The 18,229-nt window shown below is 42.0% G+C and overlaps 1 protein-coding gene across 1 annotated transcript; it reads right to left on the bottom strand.

The window, feature by feature from the left end:
* Positions 1-729: 729 nt before the first annotated feature.
* Positions 730-3,976, bottom strand: TCHHL1 (trichohyalin like 1). The gene is made up of 2 exons (XM_020999202.1): positions 3,839-3,976; positions 730-3,183 (listed from the first exon to the last, which is right to left on the bottom strand). Exons 1-2 carry the CDS (start codon positions 3,974-3,976, stop codon positions 730-732), a joined length of 2,592 nt encoding a protein of 863 aa, XP_020854861.1.
* Positions 3,977-18,229: the final 14,253 nt, after the last annotated feature.

Here is an 18,229-nt window from a genome sequence, read left to right as displayed (position 1 = left end):
AGGAGAGCAGATTTAAAGTTGGGAGGTATGTTAGTCGCCCAGCCCATTTTTCAGATGAGGAAACTCAGGTCCAGAAAGTTTAAATAACTTGACTAAGGCCAGTTAGTCACAGAACTGAGATTCAGACCTAGGTTATCTGATTCTAAAAGAAAGGCCATTTCCACTGAGTTATGGAATTTTGGAATGAATTTGGAAATTCTATTAGAAGAATAACTTATCTGTGCCCATGAATGAGTAGCATACTTTGGTTGTGAAATAATAGTTCAGAAACTACTTCTCCATTGCCATCATTAAAAACCCTATGATGCAATAACTTGAAAATATATGATTCAAAGAAACTGTTATCTGATGTAAAAAGAAAAAAGGAAAAAGTGTGTGTGGGAGAACCTCAAAATTTTTAGTGGAAAGGAATCTCCAGATGAAGGGATACCCAAATGACCAGAGTCTATTGTGGACCACTCCATGTCATATTGTAGATTTAAAAAAAAAAACTGACTGTATTTACTTGGTTAGAAGTCTTTTTCCTTGGTGGTAATTCCTAAGGCTAAATGCTTTGCTACTTGGTTTTGTAAAAATTCAGAATGGGGACTTAAAGGATGATGATGATGGTGATGATGATGATGATGTTTGTGTGTGTGTATGTTTGTGGGTGTTTGTGTGGTGGGAGTGGGGGTTGGGTGGGCTTTTGATAGGCAAAGGTCACTATTGACAGTTTCTCCCTGATAATAATCAACACTTTTTTGGGCTGCCATCCCTTTGTTGTTGCTGGTCTTGCTGAAGCTGGCCATCTTCCTGTGACTGAGATGCTAGGGTCTTTTGCTGGCTGCCATGATCTTCATCAGCCTCAGGGTCCCCTACTTGAAGCCTTGGCTCTTGCCTGTAGCCACAGAGTGGATCAAGGAGGGCTGAGCACTCAGAAGTCTTACTCCTCTGAGGTTCTCTCTCTATCCTCAATTCAGGGCCAAAGGCCTGAGTTGTATCAGTTTGACTTGGGTGCTCTTCGGGGGCTGGGAGGTCAGGCTGTGCAGGTGTCATCTGTACATTTTCATATATTCGGTTGGAATGTACTTCATCTCCTGAGGATGAACAAGGCTCTGTGTCTCTGGCTTTCCTCTCTACCTGCTCTGAGAGCCCTGGTGAAGAATTATCTTCTTTATTCACCACGTGCTGTTCCCTCACTTCTCCTGCTAGCCTCTGGGGGCTATTGTCTTCCTTCGTCACTGGGTTCAGGGTATCAGAACTTGAATCCAGGGTGAGAGCTTGTGTTTCTGGGTCCCGACCTTCTAATGGGGCTTCCTGGCTCTCAGACTCTTCCCCTTCTTCTTTTGCATCTGGGCCATGAGCCTCTGGGTCTTTCCCTTGGTTTTTTCCCTCTGATTCCTGTACTGTGGAAAGCTGCCCATCATCATTATCATCTGTAGGATCTGTGATCTCTGTCTTTGGGGATGTTGCTGTTACCTTTTGTTTCATGGATTCCTGAGCCCCTGGCTGACTCTCAGACTCCTCAATTGTGGCTGGTGTTTTAGTCACTGCTGGTTTCTTCTCCTTTTCTTTGGTGAGTTGTTCCAGTTTTTCTGTGGTATTCTCATTGTGTTCTCTGTCTATTGGCACCTCTGTTTTGGGGGTTTTACTTTTGTCACCTAGTATTGGGGATTCCTGGGGATTCTTGCCATCTTCTTGGTCAGGCTGTTCCTGGGCATTCGCTTGTCTCTGGCAGTTCCTTTGTGCAGGCAGGTCCCTTGGTGCTGAGCCACTCTCCACATCTCCTTGATTATTGTGTGTTTCAGAGAGTGTCCCGTCATTCTGATTCTCCGCCTTGTGTTTATCATATTGCTCAGTTGGTTGGTCCAGAGTCTGAGCGACTCTCCCATTTTTTCCTCCAGACTGGTTATCTTTCAGTCCTGATCCTTGCACCCTGTCTTTTGTTTCTGATGTTCTCTCTGCCACAGAGGCACTCCTATTGTCTCCTGAGAATTCTGGTTCGCTTAGTTCAGAAACTGTGACCTCCTCGTCTGAGGCTGCTGGTCCTTTGTGTTCAGGGTGGTTCTGATCATCTCTTGATTGTAAGTCTGGGGTTACAGAGTCTTTCCTAATGTCCCCATCTTCTGCTAGTCCCTCAAGTTGCCTTTCCTTCCCATCAGGCTCTTGTTCAGTGAAAGTTTCCATTTGATTGTCTTCCTCATTTACTTTTTGCCCAACCGTTTCTGGGTTCTCAGGTTTTCTCTTCCCTTTCCTCTCATCTACAAGCACTTCTGTCTCTGAGACTCTACTGCCATTACCTTTGGCTAGCATGTCTTGAGTTTCATATTCTCTCTGTACTGGTGGCTCTTGGATATCTGCAGCTCCATCATCATCCCTGTAGTCTGGCAATCTCTTGGTTTCAGATAGTTTTTCCTCAGCCCTGTCTGTTGACAGGTCAACTGTCTCTGATTTTCTCTCATGATTCTCTTGGGATGATGGTTCTTGTGTCTCAGTGTGTTCCCCAGCCTCCTTTATGAGGGTCTCCTCCTGACTCTCAGACGCTTTGTGTGCCCTTTCTTCTGTACGTACACTCCGAATCTCAATGTTTTGTTCCTCTTCCTGCTCTGATGGCTGATCCCTTGTGTTTGTGCCACCTCGCCCTCTGGACACTTCATTTCCCTCACTTATATTCTCCTCCTCCTTTCGAGAACAGGCTCTCTTCACAAATTCCTTGGGTGACCTTTTTTCTTCAGGCGGGACTTGATCACCTCCTGTTGCCTGGACTTGCATTCTTTCTGGGCTCTGCTCATCTCCTTCATCTTGGGATTGACTCTTAGGGTGGTTGTGCTCAACTTCTCTTCCTGGCAATCTGGGAGTCTCAAGGTCATCCTGAGGGTTCTCTTTGGTTAGTCTGTCAGGTCCTTTTTCTAGGGGGTTGACCAGAGATGGAGATTCAGTACCTGTCAGTCTCTGCTCATACTGACCCAATCCTGCATCTTCTTGGTAGTGTTCACTGGTCTCACATGCTTCCATGTCCCTTGACAACTCTTCCTCGGCATCGGATTCTGCTTCAGGTTCCCGATTCAGGAAAGACTGTATGTCTTGGTAAACTATATCCAACAAGTCAAAGACCAGGAGGAGAAATTCATCGAAGCTGATGGAATTATCACCATATCTATCCAAAAGATTTGAGTTGGTTCCTGCGGTAAGAATATCAAATGGCTATAGGAGGGAAAAAGCAAGAAAGTAGTTTATTAATGGGTAGTCACATGTCCAGCACAACTTTTAGATGAACACTAGTACTTGGAAATAGCCAGAATTTCCCCGAGTGTTTAGAATGGCAATGTGGAAAGTGCCTGGAATTTGGAACAAGAGGACCCTAGTCAAATCCTGCATCAGCCACTTGCTTGGGTGACCTTGAGCCATTCATTCTCTCAGGGTCTTGGTTTCTTCATTTGTAAAATGAGGGAATTGGACTAGGTGACCTCTTGGTTCCCTTCTGGCTTCAAATCTATGATCCTGAATAGGATTGCAGCAAAATAGCAACCTTATGTTAAGTTGAATAGATTGTTTTGGACCAAAGATATTCAGTGGTCTCCTGAGAAGGTACCTGACTTCCTGAAACAATGGACAGTCTAGGAGAGTGGGTTATTGGTTGTTTTTTAAAACAAAAATTTACATGATCCTCAAAGTAAGTCCATAAGGGTAAAACTGATTTGACAAAAATTATTTCAGATTCTATAAGCACAGGTAATTTAGGAGGAGGAGTAGAATGAGAAGGAAATCACTCATGCCTTTGTAAATGAGTGCCCACCTTGGCCCAGGACAAGAAGAAAGAGCAAGATCTTTCTCTTTTGTAGCACTTAATAGTTCTCACCTTCAGAAACTCCCCAATCTCCCCCAGGAGGAGCTGCTTTAGCTGTCCCGAGCTTAGTGTCCAACAATCACCTTCCTCTCTTGCATATTTTTGGAAAGTCTCGATGACACAGATGACACCTTGTAGGAGCTGAGGCATTTTCACCAGTTTAAGACAAGCTGAGAGAGAGAGAGAGAGAGAGAGAGAGAGAGAGAGAGAGAAAGAGAGAGAGAGAGAGAGAGAGAAGGTAGAAACAAAAGCTATTCTTCAGATTGAATTCCTTAAGAAAGAGATGCCACAATTGTTATCTCTCTTCCTCCTCCCCTCCCCACCCAGTCTCCCCTTTTCTAGTCTGCTTATAAATACATATAAGCATAGTAACTGAACCCAGTGTCCATTTTCTTTTATGAGGCACTGGGGATTTTTCAGTTGTGTCTGACTCTTTGAGACCCCATTTAGGGTTTTCTTGGCAAAGATATTGGAGTGGTTTGTCATTTCTTTTTCCAGCTCATTTTACAGATGAGGAAACAGGGTTAAGTGACTTGCCCAGGGTCATACAGCTAAAAAGTGTCTGAAGCCAGATTTGAACTCAGGAAGAAGAGTCTTCTTGATTCCAGGCCTGGCACTCTATCAATTGTACCATCTAGCTGCCCTGAGATAGGGGCTACAGGTATTATTATCATCATTTTATAAATTTGGAAACTGAGGCTCAGAGAGGCTCAGAGTGCCTATGGTCACACAGTGACAGAGGCAGGATTCCATCCCAGTTCTTCCTGGTGTAAGTCCAGTGCTCTATCCCCTACCCAAATGGTGGGCCTTGTGTTCAACACCTCTGCAGTACCATGTGGCCTCTTCCATGACAAGATTATTATTAGCTAACATTTATATGGCACTTTAAACTTCTCAATATGTTTTGCATTTGGCTGATAAGATCAGGAATGATGATTTAGGAGAAGAATAAAGATCTTTCCTCTGTTGGCTGAGGCTTCCTGCCCAAAGGAGCTCCTGGCTCCATGGGACAGTCAGCTTTCACAGAGAAGGTGCTTCTTGAATATAGCTAGAAAAACATTAATTGTAACATCAATGATCTAAGCCTCCCTTTATCCGGAGAAAAAGACAGGTAAAGGGAAACATCAAACAAACGGTTTGAGGCTGTTGTTTCAGAAAGTACCTGCTTGTGTTTCAAAGATGTGATAAAATCACCTGCTGATTAAACAGGACCAGTCCTAGCCCCTGAGTCATTATAGTCCCATGTCTAACCATCATTTAAATGGTTTTAATCTAAAAATTTTTATCTCTGTGTGAAACAAAGTGGTCCAACTTGTTTTGCTAAATATTTGTACCTGTGTCAGCCAAATAGTTCAAAATGCTTTTTTGAAACTTAAAGGGCCCAAAGGAACACTGGAAAGAGCAGTGGCCTTGGAGTCAGAAGACCTGAGTCTGAGCTTCGGAAATGTCATTTATGAAGCGTGGGGACCTTGGGCAAATCTCCCATCCTCCCTGCCCTCGGTTTCCTTATTTATAAACTAGAGACGATAATTACATTATTTATCTTACACGGTTGTTGTGTAGATCAAATGAAGTAATAATGTCTCTAAAACATCCTGTGACTCTGAGGGGCTACATAAGTGCAATATATTTCATCATTGTTACCATTTTTACTATAATAATTGTTGTACAGACCTCAACCATTGTACTCACCAACTTTGTATCAGTAACAAAAGCATATACTAAGGTTTCCTTAGTTTTTTTCCCCACTTTTTTTTTTTTAGCAGAAAAGCAATGTACTACCTGGGATGTTAAAGGTGCCCTCCCCCCTACTCCCCTTCCCCAGTAGAAAAGGGTTGAAACTCACCTCTTTCACCAACAGGAAGACGTAGTATGTGGAGCAGCAGTTGGTAGACTGATGGCTGGCCACCTGTAACCTTTTATTCAGTCACTAATTGCACATGGGAGATAGGAAGGAGACACCCTCTGGGTCTGATGACCTGATTCATCACCAACTGAGCCCAGCCCTCCTCCCTCCCCTTCCTTTTCTACAGCCAGGCTGCCCAATTTCCCATTTCCTTCTCTGTGATGCTTCAGTTAGACTCAGACATGAGCCTTATCCAGAGGAAGGCCAGGAGCACTGATCAATCTTGGGTTTGATTTTGCCAGAGGCTGAAGATTGTAACTGTGGGCTTTGGGGCGGTGTCTGGGGTAAGGCGTTGGCTACTGTTAATTTAACCCAAGGACCCAACAGCATTTCTATTTGACAGGTCATAGGACTATCAGGGACTTTAGAGGTCATCTGATCCCTCCCTCTGCCTCCAGGATGGCACATCTGACCCAGCCCCAATAGAAGGGCGTCAATCATGTGTTTAAAACAAAGGGTCTGCTTTGCCATGTGACAAAGTGGAGATACTAGTTCTTTCGGATGTGGGAGCTAAATGTAGCTATTTTCCTGCCCAAAGGTGGTGTTGGGGGGGGGGCGGGCAGAATAATAGCCTGTTACTAATGGCAGAGAATTTGCTGCATTCCTCCTATGTTGTGTTTATATGATGTAGAGCTATTTTCCTTAGGCATTTTTCAGTCCAAGGATAAGGACAGAGTTACGATTAGGGAATATGTAGAAGATGAAATTTTTTCTACCCATGTGGGTCAGGAATTTCTCTAAACTTATAGTCTCAGGGAGCTCCCTAGGGAATTGAGAGGTCATCAGTAGGTCAGTTAGTCAGTCAGTCAGCAAGTATCCATTAAGTGTTTAGTTTGTTTAAGACACTGTGCTAAGCTCTGGGGATATAAGGAAAGGCAAAAAAACCCCCAATTACTGTTCTTGAGGAGAGTCAAAGAAACAATGTGTAAATAACTAGGTACATGTAAGACATAGAAATGGAAGTAATATAAATGGAAGGAAATCTGAAACGGGAGGGCATTAGCAGCTAGAGGGACTGGGAAAAGTTTCCTGCAAAAGATTGAGTTGAGCCTTGAAGAAAGCCAAGGAAATTGAGCAATGGAGATGAGGGAGTTGAACCATTCAAGCAGGGGTCATTGAGTCCAAAGGCATGGAAATGGAACTATTTCAAAGAATTACAAGTAGGCCTGTGTAGTGGTACTGTCAACTAAGGTATAAGAAGAGTGGAAAGGTAGGCAGCGGGAATCAAATAGAGAACTTCATATTTGAGCTTGGAGGAAATAGGGAGCCACAGGGGTCATTGAGTACAATGGTGACATAGTCAGACCTATGCTTTAGAAAAAAAAAATCACCTTTGCAGCTACATGGAATTTGGATGAGAGTAGGAGGAGTCCAGTTAGAAGGCTGTTGCAATAGTCTAGGTAAAGAGTGATGAAGATCTTAACTAGAGGTGAGGTTGTATGAGTGGAGAGAAGGGGACATAAATGATAGACTGTCTAATAGTGGAAAGAACAAGACTTGGAAAGGGATTGGATATATAGGGTGAGTGTGAAATGTCAAGGATGATACTGAGATTTCAAACCTGGGGAACCAGGAGGAAGTTGGTATCATTACCAGTAATGAGAAATTTGGGAGGAGAGGTTGGTTTTGGGAGAAAGATAATAGGAAAGATGCTGCTGTTTTTATCATGTTGAGTTTGAGATACTTATAGGACATCCATTTGAGCTGTCTAGCAGGCAGTTAGAGAGGTGCGACTGGCTCTGAAAATATAGATCTGAGAATTTGTTATATAGATCTGGGAATCATCTGTATAGGGAAGATAATTGAACCAAAGGGAACTCATGACACTGTCAAGTGCTAAGCTTGTAGGTGGTAGTGGATTTGGGCCTGGAGTCAGGAAAATCTGAGTTCAAATATGGCCTCAAACACTTTACTAGCTGTGTGACCCTGGACAAGTCACTAAACCTCAGTTTACCTCAACTGTAAAATATGAAAATAACTGTACCTACCTCAAAGAGTTGTGAATACTAATGAGATACTGACTTGCCTAGGGTCACCTGGCCAGAATTGAAGAGATGGGACTTGAACTCAGGGTTTGAGGCCAGCTTTCCTTCTACAGTGCCACATTTACTCTCTTTATAGTTCAAAGGTGTTATAAATTAACAGCCCAAGTCACTGACTCCATTCTACAGAGAAGCAAAGAGAAAGTTTAAGGCTCACATTATTGATGAGACATTGGGAAGAGGTTGAAGGAGAGAGGAAGAGGATGAAGGAGTCCTCTAGATGCCTTATTGACAGTGCTCTTTGGAAGCTCGAGAAGCGTGTTCCTTCTATTAGAGAGCACAAACCATAAGACTCATCATGAGAGCACTGAGTGAGTGTAGGGGAGAAATCCTGTATCAATTGCTTTAGAATATAGACTATTTCTAGGTATTACAAAAAAAGGTGGTGGTGGGGGGGAAGAAGACCCTTTCACCAGAAACTGGAATGGGATTTGATGTCAGTTCCTTGTAATATGTGTCATATGAAGACTGCTCAAAAGAACCAAGATGTTTATCCTTAAGAAGAGAAGATAGTGCATATATCCTAACAGTCTTCAAATATTAAAGACAATCTCTGTGGTACTGTAACCCTCATTGATTATGGGGATCGTAGGAGAAGGGTTGAGGATATATCATATGTCTATGCACTTTTTGCTTGTAAAATAAAAATATGATGAAGTTGAAAATAACACTGGGCTTTCAGTTCAAGCACCCGCACTTGATTAGGTAAATCCCTTTAACTTTTTGGACCTCAGTTTCCTCACAAGTAAAAGGAAGCAGTTGGACTAGATAGTAACTAACATTTACAAGGACCTTTAAAGTTTACAAAGTGCTCTATGAACATTAACTCATTTGAAACTCACAACCACCCTTTGAAGTAGCCCATGTCAAACCTTGAGCCCCTCAAAAAGACACTAGTTGTGTGACGGGGCAAATTATGTAACTTCTCTCAGCCTCAGTTTTCTCGTCTTTAAAATGAAGGTTTGATGGCCTGTAATCTTTCAGCTCTAAATCAATGGTTCAATGAAGGAAAAGAATGAAGCTACTGAAGATTCTTTAATGAGGGAGTGACATCATAAGACTTGTATTTGAAGAACGTAGATTTTGCTATGATGTGTAGGACGAGTTGGAACAGTGAGACACTACAAGCAAGGAGAGAAATTGACAAATTAAGGGGCAGCTAGGTGGTGCAGTGGATAGAGCACCGACCCCAAAGTCAGGAGGACCTGAGTTCAAATCTGGCCTCAGACCAAACACTTGACTCTTACTAGCTGTGTGACCCTGGGCAAGTCACTTAACCCCAATTGCCTAAAAAAGTTAAAAAAAAAGAAATTGACAAATTAGGAGGCCATTGTAACGCCCAGGTGAGAGGGGATGGAAGCCTGAATTAAAGTGGTGCCTGGGTGTGGAATATATTGTGGAAGTAGAATCAACAAAACTTGGCCCATTATTAGATATGGGGGATGGAAGGTTGAGTGAGAGTCAAGGATGACCTGAGGTTGTGAATCTGGACTAGAACGGTGGTGTTGCCCCTAGCAGAAATGGTGAAGTTTGGAGGAGGGATGAATTTTGGGGGAAATAGAATGCATTTTGTTTCATTTTCATTGCCTATAGGACTTCCATTTGGGTAACGTGGGACCAAATGATGTAGGACTAAATCTCAGGACAGAGACAGGGATTGGATAAATAAATCTAGGAGGCATCTGCATAGAAGTGATCATTGAACTCTTGGGAGCTGAAAACATCATGAGGATATTAGAGAAGAGGAGCGGACAGAACGTTGGGAGAGAGCTACAATTAATGGGTTGGAGGAGGATGGTAATCTGTCAGAAGAGACTGAAAAGGAGTAGACAGAAAGCCAAGAAGATCATAAAGAAAGAGCTGAGTCACAGAAGCTAAAGAAGGAGACTGTGTCTAGAAGGAGCGAGTGGTCAACAGGGTCAACAATTTTGACTACTGGGAAGTACATGGATTGAGAAAAGGTCATTGGATTTAGTGATTGAGGTATCATCAGTACCCTCTTAGAGGTCAGTTTTTGTCTAATGATTGAGTTGAAGATCAGATTACAAGGTATTTAGAAGTGAATGCAAGGTAAAGAAACAGAGACAATGACTATAGACCACTATTTATAGGAGTTTGGCTGAGAAGAGAGCCAAAAGAAGGAGATGATTGGGTAAGACATAAAGAAAAGAGAGCTAGACAGCTGAAGCAGTGGCAAGATCAAAGAAAGTCTTGGGATTTTTTAGGATGGGGAAGACTCAGCCCTCTTTGTGGGCAGTAGAGAAGGAGTCAATGGGTTTGGAGAGACCAAAGATGAGGTAAAGAGAGGGAAAGATTATATTAGCATGCTCCAGGGACAGAAAGAGATGGGATCAGATCAGAAGGGGAGGGATTAGTTTTGTCAAGAAGGCTTGCATCTTTCATTGGAGATGTAAGCAATGGGGAAATGAGTGAAGAAGGATGAAAAGGTGTTTGGGTGTGTGGAGTGGGGGAAAAGTGGGAGCACCCAACGCATTGTGTACATGTGTACAGAAGAATGTAAGCTCCTTGAGGACAAATGTCAGTTTGTTTTTACATTTGTATCCCCAGCACCTTGCATAGAGCCTGGGAACATAGTAGGTGCTTAATAAATGAACATTAAGTGAATAATGGTCTTATTTTCTCAGTGACATAGGAGGTCATTGCCTCTACCGAGAGGGGGGAAGGAGGGAATAATGTAGGAGGTATGAATCTGAGATAAGAAGGTTTGGATAGCCACTGTGGATGGTGTGACAGTCCATTGGGGGCAAATGAAAGATTGCCATGAAGAAATGAGGGCAAATTTAGTGATCTTGATTAGATAATGAAGTTGTAGTGGTCCTAATTGGCATAGTTGTATGACTTCCTTCTGTATGTTCAGCATCATATGAGTAGGAATAGAGGAAGTGACCTGTTAAGGTAACTCAGGGTTGTGGTTTAACAAAGCATGCCTGGAGATAGGACAAATAGGTCAAGGGTCTAAATGTAGTAGATAAAGGAATGTTTAACTGGTTAATCATAGGATCATGATTATTAAAGAAGGGAGGTAAACCAGGGCAGGGTTGGAGTGGTGGAGGGACTGGAGGTCGTGATGAACAAGGAATAGGTTTAGAAGGGGAGAGGCAGAAAAAGAGATGAAAAGATAGGAGATTGTGGTCCAATAGAGGAATTTCAAAATTCTGGATCTGATGGTTAAGCACTTAAGAACTATGGTCAATTTTATACTATAGTATATGGCATATACTATAGTATATAACTATACAATAGTTATACTATTCCTGTATATGGCTGATTAGAATTGCATATGGCTAAAATGGGATTCATGGCAGCTTGTGAAGCTGATTAACTGAGAGGTTATGGTGTTGTTTATATGTAGTACCTCCTTTGGGCTACTTCTTTAAAACTGAACCCTCAAAGGAGACAAATTGGGTCCTCAGGGGACTACTTGAACCTACTACCCCAGGTTCAAGTATATTCTGTAGGTTGCTGCTTCAAGAATCACAGCTGAGCCTACACTGGAGTGCTGACCTTTAATAGTCATACAATAGACATAATTACATTTTCTCAAAGCAAAGACTAAGATGCCAGAAAAGGAGTAGTTACAAAACTTTCTCTCTATGAGCATGGGAACAGTCACCCAAAATACATATAGCATCAGTGGAAAGATTGGATGCAAACAGAGAATACACTGGCAATGTGGCACAATTGTAGGGAACACATGTGTCCAAGGAAGCTCACATCTCCAGCACTGAGGGGCCCCAGTGTCCTTTTCTCCCCCTTATGGTGTCCTCATGCTGCTCTCTCTTGGATCTCTCTTGCACAGCTCACTCAAGTGAACTCACTGAGCCTGCTCCTCTATACAGTTTGACTTTAAACTGCTAGAGTTAATTCTCTCTTTAATCCATAGTTGGCTCTCTTCCCTGATGTCAGGGGTCATATTCCTTGGAGCTATTTCCACCAACACTAAGTCTCCCAGATTGATAGGCTAGACTTTTGAAGACCATCAGGGGAATGAACAGTCTTGAAAGATTGGCCAGCCAATGGCACATTGCTCTCCAATTTCATTGGGAAAACTTCTTCATACTCCATAAAAGGGTAACAGGAAATAGACACTGTCTTTGGGCTTCTTTTAACACATTAAAACCATATTACCTCTCCCCTCTGAGATTTAATCCAACTGGGAGGAAAATCAATTGGTCAAAGGTATTCTGACCAACTCTTCACTTCCTCAAACCCCATATAGAATTAATTTTCTTTAAGGCAGGGATTATTTCATTTATGTCTTTCTATCTCTAGGGGCTAGCATAATGCCTGACACATAATGGGAGATTAATAAATACTTATTGATAGAGAAATTACTTGATTTTGGGGGACATCAATATGCATATTGGAGTCTCCAGGTATGAATACAGGAAGTAGGATGGGAGAAGAAACCACTGATTTAGATACTGTTTGAGAAAGGAGAAAGAATGACCTTCAGGTAGATAGAAAGAAAATTGGCAAGAAATAGCAAGAAATTGGCCTGGGTGATAAAGATGTATGGAATGGACTTCAATGGAAGATTATGAGAGTGGCAAATGGGAGTGAGTAATGAGGTATGCATTTACTCCTTCTTCTGGTCCCAGAGAAATAATAGAGACAGTAGCTAGGGATGTAGTGCCATCTAGGGAGAATCAGGTTGTGGTTTAAAAAGTGTGTGAATAAAGAAATCTAGGATGAAGGGAAATTTTTTAGCAATCAAGTGAAGATTCCAGTGGAACTGGATGGTTCTCCATCAGATGGTGGAGACAATATGAAGTGTGGAGGGGTAAAGTTTAGTTGGATAGGGATAAGAGTACAGAGAGAGATGCTAGGGAGAAGGGAGAATTTCCTCTCAACAGACATTAATTCTGAGGCATGGTGATAAGGGGAACAACATCTGAAATTCTTCCTTCATGATATGAGGAGTGACCAATGCTAGAGTGGTACCTTCACTCAAGAATTCTGTGATGATCGAACATGGAGTTGGTGTGATCTCTCTTTTCCCCTGATCCCGGTGGACCCCAGACCTGGGTGTTGGAGGAAGAATGAGGTGTTGATTGTGTCCCTTGTGTCTCACAGTCCTCTCAGGTTCTGATGCATCATTCCAAGATGACAGGGGATGAGATACATTCAGGAGATACCCTTCACGTGACCCAGGCTCTCAGCTTCTGATCTCTGAGGCTTCAGAACCAAAGGTCCCCATTGTATCTTACATGTTCTAAGACTCATCCCAGAACACTTTCCCTCTTCCCTGGCCTCCTCTGATACTGATGACACACACTCAAGATATATTTGATTCCCTGGTCAGACTTGACCTATACCTCACTTGATCTAATGCCAAGTCTTGACAGCAAGAGTCCTAGTGTCTGGATATTCCATGGTTATTTTTTTGGGGGGGCATTGCTGCTTCTCTCAGATGTTTTAGTACTTAGGGCCCCCACATATGGCAGTAGGTTCCAAAGAAGGGAGGCTTCCACATCTTGAATTGGAGGGTGGACTGTGTCAGGGCTCTACCATCCCAGGTCCAGTCCTAGTATCCATCATCCCATATTTCTCCTCCCTTTTGTGACTAATCTTCTTGAGAAGGCTATCTACGATCAGTGCCTCCACTTCCTTTCTCTTCCTCTCACTCACTTCTTAATTCTGCAGTTTGACTTCCAACTTCATTATTCAAATGAAACTAGTTTCTCCAAAATTATCAGTGACTTTTATTTGCCAGATCTAATGACCTTTTCTGAATCCTCATCCTTCTTGACCTCTTTGCAGCATTTATTCTCTTCTCCTTAATATGTACTCTCTTCTCTCTTGGTTTTTACAACATTGCTCTATCCTGGTTCTTCTCTGACCTGACTACTTTTCACTCTCCTTTGCTGATTCTTCATTCAGGTCACACCTGATAATTGGGGGTGTCCCTCAAATGTCTGTCAAGTCTCTTCTCTTTTTCCTCTATGCTATTTCAATTGGTGACCTTATTGGTTCCCATAGATTCAGCTATTATCTCTATGGAGATGTTTCTCATATCTATTTGTCCAGCCCTAATCTGTGCTCATGTCCAGTCTCATGACTCCAACTGCTTACTGTCCGTCTCAAACTGGATGTCCCATGGACATCTTAAATTCAACATGTCCAAAACTGACCTCATTATCTTTCTCCCCAAACCCTCCCCTCTTCCTAACTTCCCTTTTTCTATAAAGGATATCACTATCCTCTAACTCTCCCAGGCTCAAAACCTAAGTGTCAACTTTGAGTCCTTGCTCTGTCACAGCCCTCCCTCCATATCCAATTAGTTGCCAAGTCTTATCATTTCTACCTTCATAATATCTTGTGTATACACCCCCTTTCTCTCCTCTGACACACCATCACTCAGGTACAGGCCCTCAATATCTTGTGCCTGTACTATTGCTATAGTCTGGTTAGTCTCCTTGAATAATATATCCCTATTTCAGGTAATCTTCCACTCAGCTTCCAAAAGCAAATGTTTGACCACATCATCCCTCTTTCCCATTCAATCTTTTCCAGGGGCTCCCTATTGCCTCCAGAATCAAATATAATGTTATCTGACTTTTAAAGCCCTTTATAATCTGGCTCCTTCTCTTCCTTCCTTCTGTCTATACTCTTGGATCAAGTGACGCTGACCTTCTTGCTGTTCCTCTAACACAACACTCTATCTCCCAACTAAATGCATTTTCACTGGCTGTCCTTCATGCCTGGAATTTTCTCCTTCCTCATCTCTGTCTCCCAGAGCCCCTGACTGCCTTTACATCTCAGTTAAAGTCACCACCTTCTTCAAGAAGCCTGTCCCAGTCTTCCTTAATCTTAGTCACTTCCTTCTAGTATCATCTCCAACTTACCCTGCATATACCTTTGTACATAATGGATTGCATATTGTCTCCCCATTTAGACTTTGAGTTCCTTAAGAGCAGGGTCTGTTTTTGCCTTGGTTGTATCACCAGAGACATAGTGCCTGGCTCATAGCAGAGGCTTAATAAATTTTTGGGAATAGGTACAGGGGCATCAGCTTTGGTTAGTGGAGGTTCACCCCTGCCTGGGTGCTTACTGGTAACAGGCTAAAGATATTGTAATGACATAGTACAGAGTAAGTATGGCCTTTCCCATGGGTAATACCTCTGAGGCTGTAGGTTCTGGGACAAAGAGGTCCCCAAATCCAGTTCCTGTGTGATGCTGAAGCAGAAGCCCACCTTCCCAGGCTCAGTGATGGAGAGCTGAACTAACTTGGCAGAAGGAGGTCAGGGAGCAGGCAACAGGGAGCTAAGAAAGCAAAAGGCTTAAATCTTTGTTGTTGACAATTGCGTCCAGATTAAATTGTAAACTTTATCTTTTCAGCTACATACCTGTCCATTTTTCCTCTGCAGTGTTTGCCACTTTTAAACTTCTTCAAAACAGGGATTCCTAACCTCCTGGACAACCCCCATCATAGGATCCATGGATAGATTTCAGGTTATCTGTGGACATGGACAGGAAAAAAAATCTCATCTTTATTTTCACTAACCTCTCACTGAAAGTTATATCGTTTTCTTCAATTATGAATGTAAGCAGCAAATATTATTCTAAGAAGGGATCCACAGACTTCATCAGATTGCCAAAGGGATGTGACCAAAAAAGGTTAAGAACCCCTGCTTTAAGATACCCAAGAGGATCATGTTAACTTTGGAGGATTTGAGGAAAGAAGGGGCTATTCAGGAAGAAGCCAAGTCCTTCTTGGTGACCAGTTAGTATCAGAGAATCCAGGGAATAGGGAAGGTGATGGCAGCTAGAACCCAACAGAGGGTCCCCCTCAGCTTCAGAGCTCTGATACTACTCCCATTAACTGCCTTAACTTTAAATTCTATTAGGTAAGGGACAGACCCTGCTTAGGGTAGGAGGTGGAATAGGTGACTTTTGACTTCTCTTCCATCTCTATCCCAACCGCCTCAAGGTACAGCTGAGGAAAATGAAGTCCATGGAAGTTTAGTGGTGTGCCCAAAGTCATGCCATTGGTTGGTTGGCATCCTTAGCTCTCAAAGAAGATAAAGTGACATCACTGTGTTGGAGTCAAGGTTCAGTGTGTCTGACTGTGGCTGAGCAGATGAATACAATAAGAACTGGAAGGCTCTACCACAGGTCAGGCACAAATGAAATTTGTGAATATTTGGAGTGGAGATGTCTCTGAATTTGTGCATTTCTTTTGAGCTATTGCAAAGTCATACAGTAAGTAGGAAGCAGAACCAGTGTTCTAATTCAGAACCAAGGGTCTTCTCCAAATCCAATGCTCTCTTGTTTACACCAAACTACCTTCCAAGGGTATTACATCTGGACCCAAGATTTCACTTTGAATCCTTTCTTTGACACTAGCTGGGTGATCCTGGGAAATAAGAAAGTAACAGGAAAAAGTAATTTCTTCCATCTAGACCTCAGTTTCCTTAAATGTAAAATGAGAGGCATGTATGCACTTATCTCCAAGGTTCCTTTTGACTGTCAACCCAATGATCCTATGACCAGAACACTTAGTCCCATGTGCTCAGTGACTCAGAGAGGTAGTGGTGAGGGAGGGACAGAGGGAAGAAGGATGATTCTTCAGTACCTATTTTTACATTGAAAGAAAATGTCCTGAGGCTTATATACACTCAATCTACAAGCACACACCACTTGGGACAGAAATAGAGCTGAGTGTTTTTGTGCCATTGGCAAAATCTGAAAATTGTCTCCCTTGTGGTTTATCACAAAATAAATATCTATGCTAGTGTTTCTGATACAGGCTTCATTTCTAAAATACATAGGGAACTAAATCAAATTTATAAGAATACAAATCATTCCCTAGATTGACAAATGGTCAAAGGATATGAACAAGAAGTTTTTAGATGAAGAAGTTAAAGCTATCTATAGTCATATGAAAAAATGCTCTAAATCATTATTGATTAGAGAAATGCAAATGAAAACAATTCTGAGGTACCAGCTCACACCCAGTATGAGAGAAAAGGAAAATAATAAATGTTGGAGAAGGTGTGGGAAAGTTGGAACACTACTGCATTATTGGTGGAATTGTGGGCTGATCCAACCATTCAGGAGAGCAATTTGGAACTATGCCCAAAGGGCTATAAAACTATGTATACCCTTTGATCTAGCAATACCACTACTAGGTCTGTATCCCAAAGAGATCATAAAAAGAGAAAAGGACCAACATGCACAAAAATATTTATAGCAGCTCTTTTTGTGGTGGCAAAGAATTGGAAACTGATGGGATGCCCATCAATTGGAGAATGACTGAACAAGTTGTCATACATGGTTGAAATGGAATACTATTGTTCTATAAAGAATGATGAAAAGGCAAATTTCAGAAAAACCTGGAAGGATTTACATGAACTGATGCTGAGTTCAGTGAGCAGAACCAGGAGAACAGTAGCAGCAACATTGTGTGATGATCAACTATGATAGACTTAGCTCTTCTCACCAGTACAATGATCCAAGACAATTCCAAGAGACTCATGATGGAAAATGCTATCTACATCCAGAGAATGAACTATGGAGTCTGAATGCAGATCAAAGCATACTATTTTTGCTTTTTTGTTGTTTTTTTTTCTGTGTGTGTTTTCTTTCTTATGGTTTCCCACTTTTGTTCTGATTCTTCTTTCACAACATGACTAATGTGGAAATATGTGTAGCATAATTGTATATGTATAGCCTATATCAGATTGCTTTCTTTCTTGGGGAAGGGGCAGGGAAGGAAGAGATGGAGAGAAATTTGGAACTCAAAATCTTACAAAATGAATGTTGGAAACTATCTTAACATGTAACTGGAAAACAAAGAAAATACTATTAAGTGCAGAAAAATAAAAAGCTATGGGTAGTGATAGAATTTTCTGGAATTTAAATTTCTCCTGACTTTTCCCCTTCCAGGATGTTCTTGATGGTAGTCTGATGGGACTGGGAGAAAACAATGAAATGGAGACCTAAAAAAAAAAAGATACAAATAAGAAACTATTGTTCTTCAAATCATCACAACTAACGTCTTCACTTATGCCTTGAAATGTGAAGCTGCCCACATGGCTATTTTTTTTAAAAGAATGTCCAGAGGAATGACTTTGAAGGAAATAATACAATTTATCAAGAGAAAAGGTGGCACAAGTTCAAATTTCCTTGAACAGCTTTAAGAGAACATTGTCTATCTGAGCTGTCTTCTAAAGCAGCACATAACTAGGAGGTGGTCAGGGACTCGAAGCCTAGAAGTCACTCACAGTACTTGCCATCATAGGATCGTAGCTTTAAGGTTGGAAGGAATCTTGGAGGTCATCTAGTCCATCCACTTCACCTTGAAGATAAGGACATTGAGGATGAGAGACATTAAGTGCCTTGCCCAAGGTCTTAAAAGTAGTGTCAGAGGCAATATTTGAACCTAGGTTTTCAGGCTCTGAAGACTGATGTGCCAAGTCCTTTAACAAT

The sequence above is a fragment of the Phascolarctos cinereus genome, unplaced genomic scaffold (genome assembly GCF_003287225.1).
Source record: "Phascolarctos cinereus isolate Bilbo 61053 unplaced genomic scaffold, phaCin_HiC Scaffold_5;HRSCAF=322, whole genome shotgun sequence".
NCBI lineage: Eukaryota > Metazoa > Chordata > Mammalia > Diprotodontia > Phascolarctidae > Phascolarctos > Phascolarctos cinereus.
This window is presented reverse-complemented; position numbering and strand designations above follow the sequence as displayed.

Bases quoted from the DNA above. Each gene is read 5' to 3' on its own strand.
- TCHHL1 (XM_020999202.1), bottom strand. From the start codon at position 3,976: ATGCCTCAGCTCCTACAAGGTGTCATCTGTGTCATCGAGACTTTCCAA. The intron at 3,184-3,838 runs GTGAGAACTATT...TCCCTCCTATAG, and splicing joins AGATTGGGGAGTTTCTGAAG to CCATTTGATATTCTTACCGC.